The 22,810-nt window shown below is 41.6% G+C and overlaps 1 protein-coding gene across 6 annotated transcripts in view; it reads left to right on the forward strand.

Moving 5' to 3' along the window:
* Window positions 1-20,551, forward strand: part of SH3GL3 (SH3 domain containing GRB2 like 3, endophilin A3) — a 167,527-nt gene extending 146,976 nt beyond the window's left edge. For 4 of the 6 annotated variants that reach the window (XM_009210789.4, XM_009210790.4, XM_003901311.5 and 1 more), the window contains one exon: window positions 19,892-20,551. In XM_009210789.4, the coding sequence (XP_009209053.2) occupies window positions 19,892-20,097 (206 nt within the window). In that variant the 3' untranslated portion in view covers window positions 20,098-20,551. Of the gene's footprint in view, window positions 1-11,438; window positions 11,636-19,891 lie in introns of all 6 variants that reach the window. The other 2 variants (XR_649338.4, XR_649339.4) reach the window with 1 other exon arrangement.
* Window positions 20,552-22,810: the final 2,259 nt, after the last annotated feature.

Raw genomic sequence — 22,810 nt, forward strand, 5'->3', positions numbered from 1 at the left:
CACCTGGCTAATTTTTGTATTTTTAGTAGAGACGGGGTTTCACCATGTTGACCAGGCTGGTCGGGAACTCCTGACGTCGTGATCCACCCACCTCGGCCTCCCAAAGTGCTGGGATTATAGGTGTGAGCCACCACACCTGGCCCTTAATTATACTTTTTAAAAAATCTCCTCTTAATTCTTATCTCCTTGAGTATTTGCTGGGATCTAGGGTCTACTTTATGAAGTTGTTTCTCATACGTTGATGATTCTTGGCTCTGTGCACAATTTTTTATTTGAGAGTGCTTATGAGGTTGCCTCCTGTGGTTAAGGGGGAATAAGGGATGTTCTGTTGAGTGCAGTGGACTGGTTTCTGGTTTTCAGCGCTGCCCTGACTTTCTGTTTCAGGTGCCCACACTCAGTCAGTACCCCTTCCTGAAGGCAGTTGCCAGGGCTCCCGGCACTGGTACAAACCCAGGATGAATGGACTCACCTGGCTGCTCTTTTCTCAGAAAGCCAGCCAGCTTTTAGGATCCACTAACACTGAGCTTTGGGCGCCGTTAGATTTCACTGTCATGGCATTCCGCTTTGGGAGCCATGTTGAGCCTCATTTCCTCCATCTGCTGCTTTCCGTCTTCCAGATATTCTTGTGTTCCTCATAATTTCTGGTCTACCAGCAGTATTTAGTCTCATTTTCCAACATTATTTGCAACCTTAAAAAGTCCTATTTTATAAGTGATAGGGATTTGATACATGAAAGGAAGGCTGCAGTCTTGTACTTCATCGTGCCATATTAATGGAAATTTCCCTTAAGACATTCAGTGCCACTTATCTCACTGGTTACATCTTTGCTCTTCCCCAAGATGGCTTTAGGTGCTGAATGGATACAGGCAAACAATCTTAAATCACATGATGAGAAAATATTCTTGTTTTCAATTCTCTTTTATTCATTCCAATTTCAAGAAGATAAGCTACAGTTTTGTGCTGGAGTATATTTTTAATGCTCAATTTTAACAGAGAGGAGAGGCCTCCAGTTAAAAGTCATTTACAGACTAGAGAATGTACCTTTTGGATGTAATAAAATTGTCTATTTTCCATTATATTATTCCATAATTATTTTCATGGTTACAGTCTCTTTATAGCATGTGGTACTAGTTTTCAGTTTACATTTTTTGATGTAATGTTTCAGTGAAGGTTAATAAAATTGATTTTATAAAAAACGTATCAAGAGGATACTCAGCTACAATTCTCTGAAGACTATTTTTTGTTGTTTGTTTTTTAAGATTTTAATGAAGCAGATATATTTTCAAGGTAGAATTCATTGGTGCCATAACAATTTTCTATCTCTTCTTATTTACTTATTTTTTCACCCTGTATATTTCTGTAGTTGGGGGAGAGATTCAACTTTCCATGTGAAGCACTCCCCCTTTCCTTTCTTTATTTTTTTGATATTTTAATTTTTTTCCATAGGTTTTTGAGGAACAGGTGGTATTTGGTTACATGAGTAAGCTCTTTAGTGGTGATTTGTGAGATTTCAGTGCACCCATCAGCCGAGCAGTATACACTGAACCCAATTTGTAGTCTTTTATCCCTTACCCCCTCCCACCCTTTCTCTCAAGTCCCCAAAGTCCATTGTATCACTCGTATGCCTTTGCATCCTCATAGCTTAGCTCCCGCTTATGGGTGAGAACACATGATGTTTGTTTTTCCATTCCTGAGTTTCTTCACTTAGAATAATAGTCTCCAATTCCACCCAGGTTGCTGCATATATATGTGTGTGTGTATCTCACACACACACACACACACACATCCCCCCCCCCCACAGTTTTTTTATCCACTCATTGATGGGCATTTGGGCTGGTTCCATATTTTTGCAATTGCGAATTTCGCTGCTATAAACATACGTGTGCAACTATCTTTTTTGTATAATGACTTCTTTTTCTCTGGGTAGATACCCAGTAGTGGGATTGCTGGATCAAATGGTAGTTCTACCTTTGGTTCTTTAAGGAATCTCCACACAGTTTTCCATAGTGGTTGTACTAGTTTACATTCTCACCAGCAGTGGAGAAATGTTCCCTTTTCACCCATCCACGCCAACATCTATTATTTTTTGATTTTTTAATTATTGCCATTCTTGCAGGGGTAAGTTGGTATCGCATTGCGGTTTTGATTTGCATTTCCCTGATCATTAGTGATGTTGAGCATTTTTTTCATGTTTGTTGGCCATTTGTATATCTTCTTTTGAGAATTGTCTATTCATGTCTTGTAGATTCTGGATATTAGTCCTTTGTCAGATGTATAGATCGTGAGGATTTTCTCCCACTCCGTGGGTTGTCTGTACACTTTTACTGTTCCTTTTGCTCTGCAGAAGCTCTTCAGTTTAATTAAGTCCCGGCTATTTATCTTTGTTTTTGTTGCATTTGCTTTTGGGTTCTTGGTCATGAAGCCTTTGCCTAAGTCAATGTCTAGAAGGATTTTTCTGATGTTATCTTCTAGAATTTTTATAGTTTCAGGTCTTAGATTTAAGTCTTTGATCCATGTTGAGTTGATTTTTGTATAAGGTGAGAGATGAGAATCCAGTTTCATTCTCCTACACATAGCTTGCCAATTATTCCAGCACCATTTGTTGAATAGGGTGTCCTTTCCCCACTTTACGCATTTGTTTGCTTTGTCGAAGATCAGTTGGCTGTAAGTATTTGGGTTTATTTCTGGGTACTCTATTCTGTCCCATTGATCTATGTGCCTATTTTTATAACAGTACCATGTTGTTTTGGTGACTGTGGTCTTATAGGGTAGTTTGAAATCAGGTAATGTGATGCCTCCAGATTTATTCTTTTTGGTTAGTCTTGCTTTGGCTATGCGGGCACTTTTTTGATTTCATATGAATTTTAGGATTGTTTTTTCTAGTTCTGTGAAGAATGATGACAGTATTTTGATGATGGGAATTGCAGTGAATTTGTAGACTGCTTTTGGCAGTAAGGTTATCTTCACAATATTGATTCTGCCCATCCATGAGCATGGGATGTGTTTCCATTTGTTTGTGACATCTATGATTTCTTTCAGCAGTGTTTTGTAGTTTTCCTTGTAGAGGTCTTTTACCTTTTTGGTTAGGTATATTCCTAAGTTTTTGTTTTTGTTTTACAGTTATTATAAAAGGGGTTGAGTTCTTGATTTGATTCTCAGCTTGGTCTCTGTTGTTATATAGCAGAGCTACTGATTTATATACATTAATTTTGTATCCTGAAACTTTGCTGGATTCATTTATCAGTTCTAGGAGCTTTTTGGAGGAGTCTTTTGGGTTCTAGGGTTTTCTAGGTATACAGTTATATCATCAGCAAACAGTGACAGTTTGACTTCCTCTATACTGATTTGGATGCCCTTTATTTCTTTCTCTTGTCTGATTGCTCTGGCTAGGACTTCCAGTACTATGTCGAACAGAAGTGGTGAGAGTGGGCATCCTTGTCTTGTTCCAGTTCTCGGAGGAAATGCTTTCAACTTCTCTCCATTCAGTATTATGTTGACTGTGGGTTTGTCATAGATGGTTTTTATTACATTAAGGATGTCCCTTCTATGCCTATTTTGCTGAGGGTTTTTAATCATGAAGGGATGCTGGATTTTGCGAATGCTTTTTCAGTGTCATTGAGATGATCATGTACTTTTTGTTTTTAATTCTGTTTATATAGTGTATCACATTTATTGACTTGCGTATGTTAAACCATCCCTGCATCACTAGTATAAAACCCACTTGATTGTGGTGGATTATCTTTTGGATATGCTGTTGGATTCATTTAGCTAGTATTTTGTTAAGGATTTTTGCATCTGTGTTCATCAGGGATATTGGTCTGTAGTTTTCTTTTTTTTTTTTCCTATGTCCTTTCCTGGTTTTGGTATTAGGGTGATACTGGCTTCCTAGAATGATTTAGAGAGGATTCCTTCTTTCTGTATCTTGTGGAATAGTGTCAATAGGATTGGTACTAACTCTTCTTTGAATGTCTGATAGAATTCAACTGTGAATCCTTCTGGTCCTGGACATTTTTTTTTTTTTTTTTTTTTGGTAATTTTTAAATTACCATTTCAGTCTTGCTGCTTGTTATTGGTCCATTCAGGTTTCTCTTGCTGCTTGTTATTGGTCCAAAAGACTTTTTGTATTGTATTATGCTAACACTAGTTTCTGTTTCAAAAACAAAAACAAGAAAAGCCCACAAAACCGAAATGCAGTAAAATAGAATTTCCTCACTCCTGCCACAGTCCAGGGAGAATATTCCAAGAAGATAGGTGGTTCTAATGCATAAAGTCTCTCAGGGGTCTAGGCTGATGGCAGCTCTGCCATCTTCATCATATGGCTTCCTAGTTATTGCCACTCAAGCCAGCAGGAAGGGGAGAGGGAACAAACATTTAGGCTAGATATTTCCTCTTATACCCACAGGTGGAAATGACACAGACATTCCAGGGATGAGCGCTCAAACAGCCACACCTAGTAGCAAAGCAACTTGGGAAGTACAACCTCTAGCTAGGCAGCTGCTATCCAGTTGTAATGGCATCTTTGTTTGGGCTGCTGTAACAAAATACCTTAGACTGGGTAGCTTTTACTTACAGTCTGGAGGCTGAGATGTCTAAAATCAAGGTGCCAGCAGAACTGGTGCCTGGTGGAGGCCCATTCCTCATAGATGATATCTTCTAGCTATGTCCTCACATGGCAGAAGGAGCAAATGAGCTCCCTCAGGTCCCTTTTATAAGGGCACTAATCCTACTCATGACCTAATCACCCCCAAGTCACTAATTCTCATTACCTAATCAATTCCTAAAGGTCCCAGCTCTTAATACTATTGCATTGGAGATTACATTTCAACAGATGAATTTTGGGGGAACACACACATTCAGGCCATAGCAAATAGAAATACACTGCATACACCAGTCCATAACAATGATGGACTCCTGCTGGACAGAAATTTCAAGGACCCCCTACCCTGGCAGTAAAGAAAGTGTCTTGATTAGACCCTGGTTCTGCTCTCTGGATTTTGGATCAGGGAGATGCTTTTGTCTTTTATTCTGTGAGCTCCTAGATTTGCTTTCTGAGAAATGTGTCTTCCAAGACCACATTGTAAGTGGGCTTTGGAGGGCTGCCTTCTTTGACATCTGTGCTTATTGCTGCTCAGGGACCTTGTGGGTTCCTTACAGTTTAGTAGATACAGATGTCTTCAGGTTAGGTTTACACTTCTTATCACAACTTGATTTCTTTTTTTTTTTTTTTGAGATAGTCTTGCTCTGTCGCCCAGGCTGGAGTGCAGTGGTGGGATCTTGGCTCACTGCAACCTCTGCTTCCCAGGTTCAAGCAATTCTTGTGCCTCAGCCTCCCAAGTAGCTGGTATTATAGGCATGCACCACCACACCTGGCCAATTTTTGTATTTTTAGTAGAGATGGGGCTTCACCATGTTGGCCAGGCTGGTCTTGAACTCCTGACCTTGAGTGATCCACCTGCCTCAGCCTCCCAAACTGCTGGAATTACAGGTGAGTCACCACACTGTCCACAACTTGATTTCTTAAAAAACATAGTGATCTTCTGATCTATATACTTCCAGGCAGTTCCATGTGCCTGTAAATACATTCAAGGTTCTTTCTTAGATATAGCTCTTAAAAGGTTTCTTTCTTTCCTTCCTTGTCTCACCCATGCTTCACTTTCTTAACTTACAGAGGCTACCTTGAGACCACCTGAAACAGCAGATTTGAGTAGGAAGGTGACACCTTTCATTGCATCTTTGCCACACAACTGAGTTCCTTTGGTTTAGGGAGGTCTCTGAGAATGATTCGGAAGAGCAATCTGCTTATTTTGTTTTCTTTGGGGTACAGAAGCAATGATTTGGAAGAGCAATCTGCTTATCTTGTTTTCTTTGGGGTACAGAAGTTTGATTTTCTAATGCATTAGGAACCAACCTCTGCTCTTTCTTTTATCTTTGCTTGCAGACTGGGCAACTTTTGTCTTTCTTATAATAACTTGCTACACATACCAAGGTTTAGCTAACATCCAGCCTTCTGATTTTATTCACCTTCTTTCTTTAGCGCTGCTGGTATGTGGTCTGCTTCCAGAGTTATTATACGCAAAAAGTTTTTCAAATGTTTTGCCATAATCTAACGGTCACTGGGTTTCAGCCTGTTGTGGTGGCTGATGCCTGTAATCCCAGCACTTTGGGAGGCCAAGGCGGGTGGACCACCTGAGTTCGGGAGTTGGAGACCAGCTTGACCAACATGGAGAAACCCCATCTCTACTAAAAATACAAAATTAGTCAGGCACGGTGGTGCACGCCTATAATCCCAGCTATTTGGGAGGCTGAGGCAGGAGAATTCCTTGAAACCCGGGAGGCAGAGGTTGCAGTGAGGTTGCGGTGAGCCGAGATCGCACCCTTGCACTCCAGTCTGGGCAAGAAGCAGCAGCAGCTAGGTATAAGCAAATTAACTAAAACTTTTCACAGTGAGTTCAACCTCAGCTTCCCTCCTTCAATGCCGGTAGGAAAGGAGAACCCAGAACCCCAGGGCTCAGTCCTTGCCCCATTGTCTTTACCTTTCCAGCTTGCAACCGAGTAGTTCTTAGAGATAGGACCTCAGGTCAAGCTCCCAAGACACCATTCTCTCATTTGCCACCAAAGAGAGAGCTCAACTTTCCTTTGATTGAGCTCACAGACTGGCAGTGTAGAGTGTGTTAAGCCTTATAAAAATGAAAAGGTATTTGAATTAAAGTATCCCTTAAGGTCATAGGGACCTAGCATTTGAGTGCCAACAGTATGCCAGGAGTTAGTATTTGGTGCTGTGTAGACATAGACATAACTCATTTCATCCTCATAACAGTACTCCAAGGAAGTGAAAATTAAAAAAAGTAATAAATAATAAGATAGTGATAATAGCAACTACACTTATTGACTACTTACTATGGGTTAGATATTGTATAAATACTTTGTATACATCTCTAGTACTATTTTTAGTCCCCATTTTACAGATGAGTAAGTAGAGGCTCTGAGAGGTTAAGTGAGATCTTCTCAAGATCAGAGAGCCAGGAAGTAGCAGAGCTGGGCATTTTACCTTATAGATATTTCATGTTATGTCATTAAGAAGGAATACTAGGGAATGTTATGAAACGGCCAGGAGCATTGGGAATGATTTATTTCCAAGATTCGTGATTATGGGGAATCTGTGGTCAGCAAGTGGTTGCAAAGGGAGCCCGCTGAATGCATCTGACTTGGAAGGGAAAAACAGAAGACAGTGAGGTCTTTGGCTTCCTCACTAAGGTCGCGCATGTCAGTACTTTGTCCCCTCTTTCTTGGCCAGTAGCTGGGTCCCTAGACTGATTAAGTTCCTAGAAGGGCGATGTTCAGACAGAGATCACAGATGTGCAGAAGCTGGCTTTTAAGAAGGCTCAGTGTCCCATATGCTCCACTGCAGCAAACTCTACTGTGTGCCACTGTGTGTCTTTTGCCTGTGCCTGTCCCAGGCTGCCTCTTCTAAGTTTCCCTCGGTGGTAGCTTCAAGTCCCCATCTCACACACCTAGCACTGGGCTTCCTTGATTTGTGGGTGGAATTTGTGAGTGTAAAGGGGGTCCTGTACTGTTTGTTTTTGAGGCACAGTTTCAAAAGAAAATGACATTTATAGCCTACATTAATGGGAAATTACTTTCCATTAGGATTCTGAATGATTTGCACATAGTGTTTATAAAGTAAAGGAAAAATGTCAAGCATTTCTCTAACAAATGAAAGCAAAGCTCATGAGACTGCCAGAAATGAATTCCAAGAACATTTTCTTCATCATTTCTTCTTTCTAAAGAAAAAAAGAGAGATGAAAGAACATAAGTCAATTAAGCAGAATGCATCGTGGGACTGAGATGGAATCTTTGATAATATCATTGCTAGGTAGTTAAGAGAATGAGTAAAGTGAGCCAAAATGGAGAAGGGGGAGAATCACATCTTGAAATGACAGATTGCAGACAAAATCCAACTTTAGGTCCTGGCTGAGAGAAACGACTGCCTGTTCAAGCCCACGAGTGTAGGGTCATGCTGTTTCATCAGTGTAAGCTGCCCCTCTGTCCCCAAAGAGAAAAGGAGGCCAAGAAACATCCTTGAGCTGAAACGTGTGCCTGTGTAGCTCCCAGAAAACCACTGATTTTGAAGAAAATAGTGTAGGAACTTGTGACCCAGGCTCAAGTATCTTCCCCGCCCGTGAGGAATTTTTATTGGGTCCCAGGTTGTCACCTCCTGAATTATATATTTAAAGACTAAGGACAAAGTGTATTTTATCAACTCATTTTTTATGAAGTTTTTTTTTTTCTTCTTGCCGAAACTCTTAAAAGGGGTACCACTTTGTGTAATCACAACTAAGGGTTAACATGCCCCAAACTGGGACCTGCTTTAAACATATAGGAGACTGAAATTAGTTAACAAATATGCATTCCAAATGTGTGCTACAGGCACATCAGAGTGAGGTGAAATAAATTTCCCAAATGGCTTGTATTAAGACATTCTAACTCTCTTTAGGTATAAAAGAGACTTTTATAAATTTCTTGACACTTCTAAGGCAGCTTGGAAGTAATTTCTAGAGCCTAAGTCATTCCCCTCATTGGCACAAAATGTCTAGGATTACATTAGAAAATAAATATTTATTCAAAAGTGAAATATGAAGTTTGAAAATTAAAGAAGATGAACACTTTACAAATAGAAATACGTGCAATTTTTTTAACCTACATTTCCGTAGAGGAAATTAAAATTTCACAGAGCAGTGACAATGGTGATTGTTCGGTCAGCAGGTTGTTTCTTACATTTCTTCCCTTCCACCTCTTTTCTTCTATTCCCCTTCCCCACTAACAGCCTTCCCCCCAGATCCATTTCTAGGTATTATCAGTAGTGCTTCAGAGTCAGAGTTATAGGCAAGAGAGAAAAAAATAAGGAAACAGGAGTCCCATGTTGTAGTTCAGATTCTGAACTTCTTAGTTGTATCAGTTGGGGTGAGTTTCTTAGCACCTCTAGACCGATTTGAACTTGTTCCTAGAGGAAGTGATTGGACTTAATACATTCCAAGGTACTTTCTAGCTCTAAATTCTGTGGCTGCAGTAGTTATCTTTTGTGAGTACTTAGCATTCTTAATAATTTGAAACGTGGATAGGTTGAACATTTAATATTTTCTATATTTTAAAAAATATTTTAAAAATTAAAGTTGAAATATGATTATTATTGCTGATCAGTAGCCATTGGTGAGGTGAACAGGAAGAGTCTCTCTGTTATTTTCCAGTCTGAAGGGAGATTTAGAGAGGGAAGTTTTCCTCACTGCAGGGAATGATTTTCTGCAATTATTCTAAATAGCCTGTAAAAAGAGTTTTGAAAAGCCATAAGACATAAATTCCGACTTAGTTGTGGGAATTTTGACTTTGCTGAAATGATCTCAAATGCTGCATATTTTAAAATCTTAACATATACTTTATAATGATACATTTGATCTGTAAGCTAAAATGTAAAATACCATCATCTAAATATTAATTTATGTACTTGTTTTAAAAAATACAGTAGAAGTCAGCTGTTTCCTGGGATTACAAACCAGGCAACAATGGTGTTGCACCATCCAGAGGACTCTGAACCCATATGAATGACAGCCCCTAGAGTTGTCCAGTGGATGTGGCTGCAAGTGCAAACTTGAATGCCAGATTATAGGAATGAGAGACATAGGAAAAGTGTAAGAAGGTAGTGCAAGGCTGGTGATAAATGGCTGACTCTAAGCTTCCAAGTCAGGATCATGACAGAGAGAGGTGTGTCCTTCAACAACTAGAAAACACTTATTCTTTCTGAAGGGGATGGCCAATAGTCTACGACAAGTGCCCCTTGCCTGAGAATGTGGGCCCATCATAGCTAGCCTTTCTGATTTTTCAAGATTAGCCAGAAACCCTATGTTTATGTGACATCTCCTGACTTTTAGATGTTGGCAACTAATCCACATTGTGAAAAAGCAAGGAGCAGGCCAGACAAGGTATCATCTGCAAGCTGATCACTATGCCAGTGGCCAGAAAGCCAACTCTAATGAAGGCTGCTGTTTGCATTTTCATTTTCCAGAACTCAGAGTGGCAAAATAAGAATAATAATAATACAAAGAACAACAACAGCAACAAAAACAAACCACACACATTGGATCTGGTTGCAATAGAGGGGTCACCTGCCAGAAAGTTTATTTTGATAAATAAATGGGCCGCAGGTTTTGATATTTATCTGCAAACGTCATCTCAGTAGACAAGTCATGGTTTTGTAAGGTGGAGGAGGGCACAACTTTATTAATTAAACCCATCTAATATAACTCGAGTAAATTGAGGAAGATTGGCATTAAGCTTAACATAAAGCACACATGCTTATTTTTACAGATTTTAATGGTTAAGCTTGAGTTCCATTGACAAGTAATTTCAATAAATCACATCTCCTGTGGATAAATACAGGGCTGTTATTTCTAGAAAGACAGTTCATAGACTTTTACTAGATTTTACTTGGTAATGTACAACTTAACCATCATAGACCAACACTTAAAATTTCCAGATAAGGAAATCAGGACCCAAAGATGACCTAATCCACAGCAAAGATGCAGAGATCTGAAGCTTCTGTCCAGTGCGCTCTTACCCATGGAGAAAAACAATATGTTAGAGATGTTGAACTAGATAGTGTCTGTGGTATCTATCAGCATTGGACACCAGTGTTGTGTCTGGGTTAGATAGCGAGAAAGTATGTGCTTCAAACGAATTCTGCCATAACAATTTGAGATTATAAATGGGAAAAAAGAAACTTTTTGAAGGGAGTTTGAACCAGATATGCTTGTTTGGACTCAGAGGAGATGGTATCTCACAGATTGAGCATGGTGCCTGGCTCCATGCTTTCAAACACTCGGTGAGAGTTTGAAAATGAATTGGAACCAGAAATAAACCTGAAAGTTCCAAATCAGGTTTCTACCCCACCGTGGTAGGAGATGAACTCTCTAGTCGGATGGCGCAGGTACAGTCAAACCTCAAGGTCACCTGGGTTCTGGAACCGAAGCTTCCAGGATACTTGGGGTCCCATTCCTGACTGGGGTGTGGACTCCCCCTACCTTCCTGTCTGTTCCTCAGCTGCTCTACAACTGATGTAAGTAATAAGGGAACACGTTTGGATTTCCTGACTTCAGGCCAGGAAGTGAGCAGAATATGAGCCCACCCAGCCCAAAGGGGTGTTACCTGCCTTACTGCAAAGTGGGCTTTGGAGTCAGAGGGAAACCCGAATCCTGTCTCAGTTCATACCTTTGGGTCTCAATTTCGTCATCTAACGAATGCGGATTCTCATTAATACCTCACAGGATTATTCTAAGGATTAAATTGGATCTTGTGAATTAGGGGTACTGGGCAAGGGACTCGGTACAGAGTAAGAGCCCACAATGCAGCACTGTTAATGTTACATAATCGGTTATCTGATTTCCCAGCCTACAGCAGACTGGAACCAGCAGATTAGGAAGGCCCAAGGGACTGCTTCGGGAAGGCCATTGACGGCAGGAAAAAGTGACAGGTCGCAGCCAGACTACAAGGGAGGCAAGAGAAAAACTATAAAAAGCAGGAACAAAAACACTCAAAAGACACAACAGTCTGGGGGATTTACTAAAAGACAAAGAGCCCTTCTCAGGTCAGTAGCTTCTGGGAGACTCCATACCTTGTACCCCAACAGCGACTTATGTTGACAGCATTGTGTGAATTACTTCTCTCTCCATCCCCTTTGCCCCTCAAAATAGCTGTGGGGGTGGGTCATAGTTTGTCTTTCAGTGGGGATGCTCTGACTGAATGCTTCCAGATCACGAAGTCCCCACAGTCAAGGCCAGCAAAGGAGTGAGCACAGTGGGCTCCTTCGGTGGTCTGAAAAGAACCCAAGTTCCACAAAAGAGCTGTGATTTTTAGTGCAACAGAGAAAAGGACGCCCCTTTCACCACTGACCAGTCCTTCCACCTTCACCTCCCTTAAAGTCAGGGTTAGAGATGGAGCCCTGGAGAACAGGCTTCCAGATCCTGGCATATGGGAGAGAGAGAGAAGATGAGAAGGCCAGGCTGCAGACATGCCAGTCCCTTCTGATGCCATCTCTACTCTGGTGTCTAATTCACCACCTGGAGTGGGCACTATTTTTAACTGAAGCCTGAGCTGCTCACTTTGAAGCTGGAACTCAGGCTGAAGAAGACAGGATAGAGACTAAGTGCCCGGAAGTTATCCTTCCGGTGTGACAGGCAAGGCTAGGTGGGACATGGACAGACCTTCCTGGGGATCTGGGTAGGATTTAGGTAGATAATGCTCTTAGAGATCCTTCCAAGGCCTGGGAGCATCCTGAGGTATGCCAAACTGAGGACCCAAAGGCTCATTCCAAGCCCAGCTGATGGGCCACCCCATTGGCTGGAGTTGGCTCAGAAATGGTGTGGGAGAAGGCCGGGCGTGGTAGCTCATGCCTGTAATTCCAGGCCAAAGCAGGAGGCCAAAGCAGGAGGATCACTTAAGCCCTGGAGTTTGAGACCAGCCTGGGCAACATAGTGAGACCCCACCTCTATAGAAAATACCAAAATTATCCGGGCATGATGGTGCCTGTAGTCCCAGGTACTTAGGAGGCTAAGGTGGAAGGATTGCTTGAGCCCAGGAGGTCAAGGCTGCAGGCCGATAGCAGGGCACTGTACTGCAGCTTGAGGGACAGAGCAAGACAGTCTCAAAAAAAAAGGAAAACAGGAAAAAAAGGAGTAGGGATAAAACCACAAACTAACCATTTTCAGAGGGATATATGGCATAGGGATCAAGAACACGGACTCTCAACCTGGCCCGCGGTCAAGTCTCAGTGCTGTGGCTTAATTGTGTTAAATTTGTATGCCTCAATTTCTCCATCCCTCATATTGGGGGAAATAGTGGTACCTACTCATAGAATTTCTCTGGGAATTAAATCCATAAATCCACTAATATCTCTGAGGCACTTAGAATATTGTCCTGGCACATGGTAAACACTAACACCTGGGAGTTATTATTTCATCCCTGTAGCTGAGTGGGGCTGAGGAATTGTAGACTGGACTGCCTCTACCTTAATAAAATGTGCTCAGCATTTCTGCATATGCAAGTAACCCTTTGCAGCAGCAGAGACTTTAGCCAAAATATATATATGTGTGTATATATATATGTGTGTGTATATATATGTGTGTGTGTGTGTATACATATACATATATATAAAATTAGTGGAGTTGGGGGAGGGGAACTGCAAATAATTTTCCTGCTGTTAAAATAAGAGGGACTGAACCATATTAATGCCAAGAGGGAAGTTCAGTTTATTTCAGGGGGAACGTGGTTTTCCTACCTCCTACTGTGTTACTGATACAGTACTTACTGACCAGCCATCTTAAACTCTTGGGGTAGGGTCTCTCTCTCTCTCTCTCTTTCCTAATGGTGTGGAACAGAGCTTGAATAATAAATATTTAACAGAGACACTCCCTTTTCTCCGTTAAAATAATCTTTGTTTCAATACTTTAACAAGGAAGACTGTGTTTTCCCACCTTGGCTGTCACGTTTGGTTGAAGTCAGGTCTCAGGAGTAAGAGAAAATAAACACAGGGCCACTTGGGGAGGGCAACCCTGGCTGAAGCCGTCTCACTGGACGGCCCAGAGTCAGGGGTTTCAGCCGCCTGTTCAAGGGCACCCAGATCCACAGCAGCCAGCTGGGAGCTCCTGTGCAACTATGCCCAGTGATTCCAGGTGCCAGCTACTGAATGCGAGAGAGCAAGGAGGTGGAGGTAGACGAGGAACTGCCAGTTGCAGGACCACAGGGGAAAGGGGAGGGGGTTGTCAACAAAGATGGGACACTGGTTAGGACCAGTCTTTTCTTACGAGATGTTTTCAGCTGAGGTGCTGGCTTCTGATGGTGGGAAACCAGGCATTCAGCTCTCTTGGAGAGGCTCATATCTAACAGAGTTGGAAAGCCTCCATTGAGGAAATCCAGCCCCTTCTGCCTGGACTCTGGGGCTCCATCCGTGGTGACTTTTGTGTCAAGGGAAAATTCACACACTGTCACTCAGGCGGGCAGCAACTTAATTTCTCTTTAGCTGAACTGAACTTGCTTGCAAGCCTCTATGTAGACCAATGGCGGAAACAACTTAATCTTTTTTCCATTTCTGCTGTTGACCAAAAAAAAAAAAGTTTTAAAATCTTTTTTCCATTTCTTCTAATGGTGGAAAAAAGCACAACCTTGCCATTTCAAGGTAGCTCAGTCTCTTCCAATAGAAAGCGTAGACTGTCCATTTATGACTTAGGCGATTCCGGATTTAAACAGTCAATTCAGAGTAGAAATTCCCTATCAGGGCTGTTGGTTTTTCTTGAAGGTTCTCTCCTCCCACTGATCCAGTCCTAAGATGTTGCCTGGATGTGTGGGGAGTTTACAGAACGTCATGGTGTCAGGTAGGGAAGCTTGCTTCCACAGCTGAGGTGACTCGTCACAGGAGGCCTTGGGCCTGGGTCAGGACCTGCTGACATCTGTGGCCCAGGCCTTCTTCTCTGGGTTGCTGAATCTCTGCATTTGGAACCCTGTGTCACTGCCCCCAGGCTGTCTCTGGCCTCAGTGACCCCTCAGCATTCCTGCTGGGAACTTGAGGGCATTTGTTCACAGTTCACAGGGAGCCACCAGCCTTCAGGCCCCATCTCTACTTAGTGACGCCACATGGTTTCCACTGGGCTGCAGCCCCCGTGTTAGTCCAGAGAACTTTGATAGCTGCCTTCTCCCAGAATTTCTGTGGAAAGTGGAGTCTAAGACCCCCTTCCCCAGGGTGGCATCCAAGGAGCATTTCAATTTTCTTGCTCATCCTCTTCTTACTCCAGGCCCCTTCCCTACTTCCTTGCCTCCAGGAAGAACTTGTATCTCTTCTCTGGATGGCAGGAAACAGCTCCTCCTCCTCCATGGCTTGTAATCAAAATGCTAGGCTCTGAGTTCTTCAAACTCTAGTTCCTTGGAACCCAGGAGTTTCTCTCTCTCTCTCCCTCTCTCTCTCTATCGCTCTCGCTCTTAAATCTTATAAAAGCCTACCTGGCTCTAGCATGAAAGCCTAAAAGCCTTGGCTTTCACAGTGTGTCACAACTGAAATGGTTTTATTTGGGAACTTAAAAGCTAAACATTGACTGCTTTGTTCATGTCTGGGTTCTACCCTCCTCCTCAAGTAAAAGAGGCAAGCCCCAGCTCCTTGGGTTGAGGGCCCCAAGCAACAGAAATGACCCAGAATGAAAAAGGCATTGATACTTCAGAATATCATCTGGCTGCATTGTGTAATTCAGGGCAGCCAGTCTGAGCTCTGGTTGGGGTGGATTTAGCAAGTGCCAATTGCTCTTAGTGTTTTAGGCAGCCCAGTGGTGGCTGGTGGGCCAGGTGCACTTGCACTGCGTGAGTCAGGGGGCTCTCGAACAGGGTCTTTCTACTCAGTGGTCTCTGGAGAGATGCCCTGTCTTGGGTTTAGGTGCTGATGGAGTGTGATAGGAGTGCTGGTCTCTTTCCAGCTCTCAGAATATCAAAGTGGGCAATGTGGCAGTGGTTCCTTGCCAAGAATGAATGACATGAGAAGTGAGTAATGCAGCTTTTCCATGATTTGTTCTGTGTGTGTGTGCAGCAAGAACAGGTTTACACATGGAGGTGGTACATACACTTGGACAAGTGTATGCTTGCCACTAAGCATTTTGGTCATTACAGGTGGCTTATAGAGTAAATAGGAGGGAAATATATAAATGTATCTATCTGTCTATCAATCAATCAATCATTAGCCCTGTAGTCAGTGTATCAGCCTATGAAATGTCTTGGCAACCCTTAGTAGTATCATGTAGGAGGTGACATGGAGCAAGGTAGGTGATGGCCTGGGGTCTGGAGCCCTCCTGTTTCTGGCTCAGCCAGTAGCCCTGGGGCCAGGCCATTGTGACTTCTCAGAGGCATTGATGGCTTCTTTTTGAGAAGGGGAGGACTCATGGAGGACTGCCAAATTCCATTCTAGCATTAACATTCTGTGTTCAAGGAAATGTTTCCCAAGACTACCATGTGGTTTGGCACCTGACTGGTAAAAACTAGTACCTGACTCTGTTAAAAACTAGTAGTGGGAGAAATGCTAAAAGAATAAGAATTATTTTTATAATCCACATTAAAACAGTATACATTAATAAAGTAGACTTTGACTCACGGCTCAGGTTGCCCTTTTCAGTGCTCAGCCCCCGCCTATCCACCCATATATGTACTCCATGACCCAAGGAAAATGAAAAGTTCTGTATTGTAAGCCCTCTATTCCCCTATGCTTTGTTTGAAATCGTTGAATGTTGTTCTGTTCAAATTCAAAATAGTGAACTAAACCCCAATATTTACAGCCTTCTACCCCCTAGCTTTCATCATTATGACAAGAGGAATACACAGACTTAGGGAGGGGTGGGGTCTGTCATGGAAGGAGCCATCCAGAGGCAAGAAACATCATGTAGATCGTAGAGGTTATATTGCAGGTGGGTCCAGAGTTTCAAAGTCATCACCCGGGACAGGAGCTGCCTCCCTGAAGAGGAAGAAGAGCTCCCCTACCATTACCCCCTTCCCTTTCCTCGCCAGCTGAGTCTCTTTAACCTTTAACGCTTCCCTGGGGGAAGGAGAGGGGAGGATCATTTCACTGGTAGTTGTCAACCTCCCCTGGACATTGGAAGGACCTGAGAAACAAACAATACTGATGCCGGAGCTTCTGATTTCATTGGTTTGGGGTTCAACCTGGGCAGTGGGCTGTTTAGTGCGCCACCAAGTTGAGAACCACTGCCACAGGAAGGCAACAGGAAGCCACCTTGGTACAACCTGTGGAACTTCGCTGATGAAGGCTCCTTAGAGTGCCCTGTTCCTTAGAGAAACAGGCGCTACTCTGTGAATTTCAAGCTGTCTAAACAAACATATTATAATCCTTCTCACACCAGGAATCTCCACTGCCCCAATCCTTCTCTTCCTCCTCCCACAATGTTGTCACCTCTCTACCTCTCCCCAGGACAAAGGGGCATCTCATTTGGACAGCCATAGAAATACCCCATACCTTCGGTGGGGAAAGAACATAATCTCTGGCAGAACTTGCTTCAATTCTCACTTGAAGTCTAGAGGGAGGAAAATGTCTTATAACAGAAAAAGGAAATAAAAATGGAAATCATCAAATAGGATGGCAAAAGTCACTTATTAAGAAAAAAAAACTCCTAGGATTAATCTTATTAATACTCAAAGAAAAAAATATGAACCAGTCAAAACTGAAGTGAGATTTTTGTGAGAGAAACGTGTCACATTAATACTAAATATACCTAGTTAAATGAATTCATGAGAATAGCAAGGAAATATTGAAATAGAAGAGTAATGACTATGAACTAGTTTTACTAGTTATTAACATTTTATTTATTTATTTATTTTTATTTTTGAAATGGAGTCTCACTCTGTCACCCAGGCTGGAGTGTAGTGGTGTGATCTTGGCTCACTGCAACCTCCACCTCCCAGGTTCAAGCGATCCTCCCGCCTCAGCCTCCTGAGTAGCTGGGATTACAGACATGTGCTACCACACCTGACTAACTTTTGTATTTTTAGAGATGGGGTTTCACCATGTTGGCCAGGCTGGTCTCAAACTCCTGGCCTCAAGTGAACTGCCCACCTTGGCCTCCCAAAGTGCTGGGATTACAGGTGTTGAGCTACCACACCTGGCCTATTAACATTTATTATAAAGCTACAGTATTTAAAACGATATGGTACTGTTACCAAAATGAGTCAGTGGGACAAAATAGAAAATCCAAAAATAGATCTAAGTCCCATGATAATTAAATATGTGATAAAGATAAAGGCAATACTTGAAATCACTGGAGAAAATATGGATTATTTAATTATGTTGGTATAACTGCATAAGCATTATTAAATATAATAGATATTTACCTCTTTTTGCCAAAATCCAAATGGATTATAAAAGTAAAAGTTCTGACATGAAAAATAAATAAATAAAAATACTAGAATAAAATTTAGTTGAGTATTTATATAGAACTGTGGAGAATAAACCAGGAACAGAAAGTGTGATTAGTTTGACTGTTTATACTGTTAAATTTGTGCATTCATGCCACCACAAAACAGAAACCCTTTCTCTGCCCTACCGCCAGCAAAAACTTCAAAAACAAAACGAGGAAAAAAAAAAAAAAAAGAAGAGATGATAAGTTGGGAATAATGTTTGTACCAGAAATGACAGATAAAGGGTAAATATGTGTAGCATAAAGGGACTTCTAAACATTTTAAGAAAAATAGTGATATCAGGTCGGTGCAAAAGTAATTATGGGTTTTGCCATGGAAAGTAATGGCAAAAACTGTGATTGCTTTTGCACCAACCCTAATAGAAAAATAAATTGACACTAAATGTCAGATATTTTAGAACAAATTCATGTTCTATGACCATGAAATCCTTTTCTTGGAATTTATCCTCAGGAACTAATTGTGCACATTTGTGGATATTTATGTGTAAGCTTTTTTTTTTTTCCCCCAAAGAATTGTCTATAAAAGCCAAGGGGGAATAAAAGAGACAACAGAAAGAAATGAAGCAAAAGGAAGAGAAGTCGAGAAAAACAGGGAGGGAGAAGGAAGGAAAGAAGGAAGGAAGGAAGGAAGGAAGGAAAAGAAGAGATGAAAAGAAGAGAAGGAAGGAAAAGAAGGAAGAACCATAAATGTCCAACAACAGGAGACTAGTTGAAGAAATGTTACATTGTTAGAGTTGACAGCTAGTCAGTAACTAAAAGTAAAATTGGAATATATTCACCCTAGTGGGTACAAGAAGAATCTTTTATGAAAACAACTATATGTAAATATATGCACAAATGTAATCATGAAGACATCTGGAATCTGAAAGCTAGCCCAGTTATCTCTGGGGTAATGGGTTACAGCTTTGATTTTTCTTTCTCCATTTTGCATACATGTATTTTTTCTTTACAATTAGCATGCTTTTGTTTTGAAAAAAATTGTTTTTGATGTTATTCTGGGAATAGATGTCAGTAAATATTCTTGTCTGTAAATTCTGGTCTGTAAATATTCTTGCCTTTCTTGTCCTGGTTTCTCTCCTCCCAGCCCTCATCCTGCCCATGCACTAGGAAGATCTTGCTGACCACCAAGGTCTTCCCTGCTACCCTCTCCCCAGAGCTCCTGAACCATGAGTGATATACACTTCATATTTGTTCTCTAAAAGTATTTTGGCCATGCACAGTGGATCACGCCTGTAATCCCAATACTTTGGGAGGTCGAGGTGAGCAGATCACTTAAGGCCAGAAGTTCGAGACCAGCCTGTCCAATATGGTGAAACCCCACCTGTACTAAAAATATAAAAATTAGCCAGGCGTGGTGGAGCACACCTGTAGTCCCAGCTGCTTGGGAGGCTAAGGCACAAGAATTGCTTGAACCTGGGAGCCAGAGGTTACAGTAAGCCAGGATCACACCATTGCACTCCAGCCTGGGCGACAGAGCAACACTCTGTCTCAAAAACAGATTAATAAAAGTTTCTCATGTATTTTCCAATCCCCACAAAGAAACTGTAAGCTCCCAGAGAGAAGGAGGTGGGCCTTGTGATTCCTCTGTCCCTCCCTTAGGACTCCAGTTGGAGCTGAGTGACTGCTTTTGGGAGATGGGCTGGGCATGACTTCTCTGCCTGGGAGTATTGAAAAGACAGACACTGGGCTTATGGGGTCAGCGCAGGCAACTGGGAGAGCTGAGGCAGCCAGAGACCACAAACAGCACCCGTGAGCTGGGTGGAGCTGGCCTTGTTGTGGGAAGGAAGCAGGGCCTGCTGTTAAGGGTCTAAGTTTTTCCACATTTCCAATTTCCCATGGATAATCTATCATGTTAACTTGTACTTTTTGTCTCCATATCATGCGGACAGGTTCTAACATTCCCATGGACCAGCCCTGCTGTCGTGGTCTCTATGACTTTGAGCCAGAAAACCAAGGAGAATTAGGATTTAAAGAAGGGGACATCATTACATTAACCAATCAAATAGATGAAAACTGGTATGAAGGAATGATACACGGGGAATCCGGATTCTTCCCCATTAATTATGTTGAAGTGATCGTGCCTTTACCTCAGTAAATGTGTAACACACTCTGGACATACTTTCATAACTGAAATGAATTCACACCAATGTGCTCTCAGTGTGGTGTTCTGTGACATCCTTTGCTATTTGACCAACTTAATGACTTTTGTATGTGTGTTCTCTTTATAATGTATTTTGTATCACTTTAGTTTGTATAAATGATTTTCTTGTCTTTGCTACATGAAAATATTTTCTTTTTTGCTTCTTGTCCTAAAAGTCATTGGTTAAACGTATATGCTTCCTGTTACTAAAAATAAGTCTCACCCATTGCAGTTCTGTCAATGAATGGCCTGTATTCCTCAGCTGCAATGAAATGGTAACATTTGAAACTAAGAAATGCTAAATATTTTGTTTCTCGACATTCCTGATGACATCTGGTCTTTTTTCTTCATTGTATTTTAAGCTTACCTGTGAATAGCCCAATAAACATGACACACTGTGTTGGCAAAAGGCCTTGGTTATTTTTAAGTTGAATTGTTGATTTTTAAGTCTTCCAGCTGCAAACTGACACCCCATGGCCAACCAAAGTGTCACAGCACGGATGCTTAGATGATGCCTTCTGATGGGAGCCTTCACTTTCCACCTGATTCAAACATGACACTCATCCTCCTTCCAGTTGGGGGATGGAAAGCCCTTCTGCCTACCTTCAAGTTTATTTATGGAAGACCCCAAATCAAGCTTCTGCTGCTGCCACATTTTGGATAGGTTTTTTGAGCAAGTTGTGTTATGGATGCTCAGGAAGTAGTATGGTCAAGAGTTGGTTGAGTCCCCAATAACATCCTCTTAGGCTCAGTGAACCAGTGCCTGGCCTTGCCTACAGTACCCACTTGTCACATGCTTTGGCCCACTGGAGTCTACAATCCTATTATGGGAAGGGGCAGGTATTATTTCCCATTTGAAAAGAAGGAGGCTCATTGACTGACTTACCTAGGATCAAACGACCACATACAGGCACACCTCAGAGATATTGCAGGTTCTGTTCCAGGCTACTTACTGCAATAAAGCAAATATTGCAGTAAAACAAGTCACACAAATTTTGGGGGTTTCCCAGTGTATAGAAAAGTTGTGTTTACACATAGACACAAGGAGGCGAACAACACATACTGGGGCCTGTTGCTGGGGGAGGGGAGGAGGGAGAGCATCAGGAAAAATAGCTAATGTGTGTCGTGCTTAATACCTAGGTGATGGGTTGATAGGTGCAGCAAATCATAGTGGCACACATTACCTATGTAACAAACTTGCACATCCTGCACATGTACCCTGGAACTTAAAAAGAAGAGGAGCTGTGTTTACACTATGCTGTAGTCTATTAAATGTGTAGAAGCATATGTCTTAAAAAACCAAAATACACACCTTAATTTAAAAATACTTTACTACTAAAAAATGCTAATGATTATCTGACCCCTCAGCAAGTGGTAATATTTGTGCTGCTGGAAGGTCTTGATATTGATGGCCACTGACTGATCAGGGTGGGGTTGCTGAAGGTTGGAGTGTCTGGCAATTTCTTAAAATAAGACAACATTGAAGTTTGCTGTATGGGTTGACTCTTCCTTTCACAAAGGATTTCTCTGTCACATGCAATGTTGATAGCATTTTACATACAACTTCTTACAAAATTTGAGTCAGTCCTCTCATCCTACCACTGCTTTATCGATTAAGTGTACATAATATTCTAAATCCTTTGTTGCCATTACAATAATGTTCACAGCATCTTCACCAAGAGTAGATTCTATCTCAAGAAATCACTTTCTCTGTTCATCTGTAAGAAGCAATTCCTCATCTGTTCAAGCTTTTTTATGAGGTTGCAGGAATTCAGTCACATCTTCAGTCTCCACTTCGAGTTCACCCGTTATTTCCACCACATCTGCAATTACTTTCTCCACCGAAGTCTTAAACCCTTCAAAGTCATCCAAGAGGGTTGAAATCCACTTCTTCTAAACTCCTGTTAATGTTGTTATTTTGACTTCGTCCCATGAATCACAAATGTTCTTAAAGGTATCTAGAATACTGAGTCCTTTCCAGAAGATTTTCACTTTTCTTTGCCCAGATCCATCAGCAGAATCACTATCTATGGTAGCTGTAGCCTTACAAGATGTATTTCTTGAGTAATAGACTTGAAAATAGAAATTACTTCTTAATCTGTGGGCTGAAGAATGGATGTTATTTTAGTAGGTGTGAAAACAACATTCATCTCCTTGCATATCTCTATCAGAGCTCCTGGATGACGAGGTGCATTGTTAGCAGAAATATTGTGAAAGGAATCTTTTTCTCTGAACAGGAGATCTCAACAGTAGGCTTAAAATATTTAGAAAGCCATGCTATACACAGATATACTGTCATCCAGACTTTGTTCCATTTATAGAGCACAAGCAGAGCAGATTTAGCATCATTCTTAAGGACCCTAAAATTTTTGGAATGGTCAGTGCGCATTGGCTTCAACTTAAGCTGTATTAATGCCTAACAGGTAAGTTAATCCATCCTTAGAAGCTTTGAAGCCAGAGATTGACTTCTCTAACTAGGAAAGCCCCAGATGACATCTTCCAATGTAAGGCTGTAGCCTACATTGAAAACCTGTTGTTTATTGTATCCAACTTCATCAATAATCTTAGCTAGATCTTCTAGGTAACTTACTTCTCCATCAGCACCTGCTGCTTCACCTTGCACGTTTATGTTATGGGAGTGGCTTCTTAAACCTCATGAACCCACCCC

Source organism: Papio anubis, chromosome 7 (assembly GCF_008728515.1).
Source record: "Papio anubis isolate 15944 chromosome 7, Panubis1.0, whole genome shotgun sequence".
Lineage (NCBI taxonomy): Eukaryota > Metazoa > Chordata > Mammalia > Primates > Cercopithecidae > Papio > Papio anubis.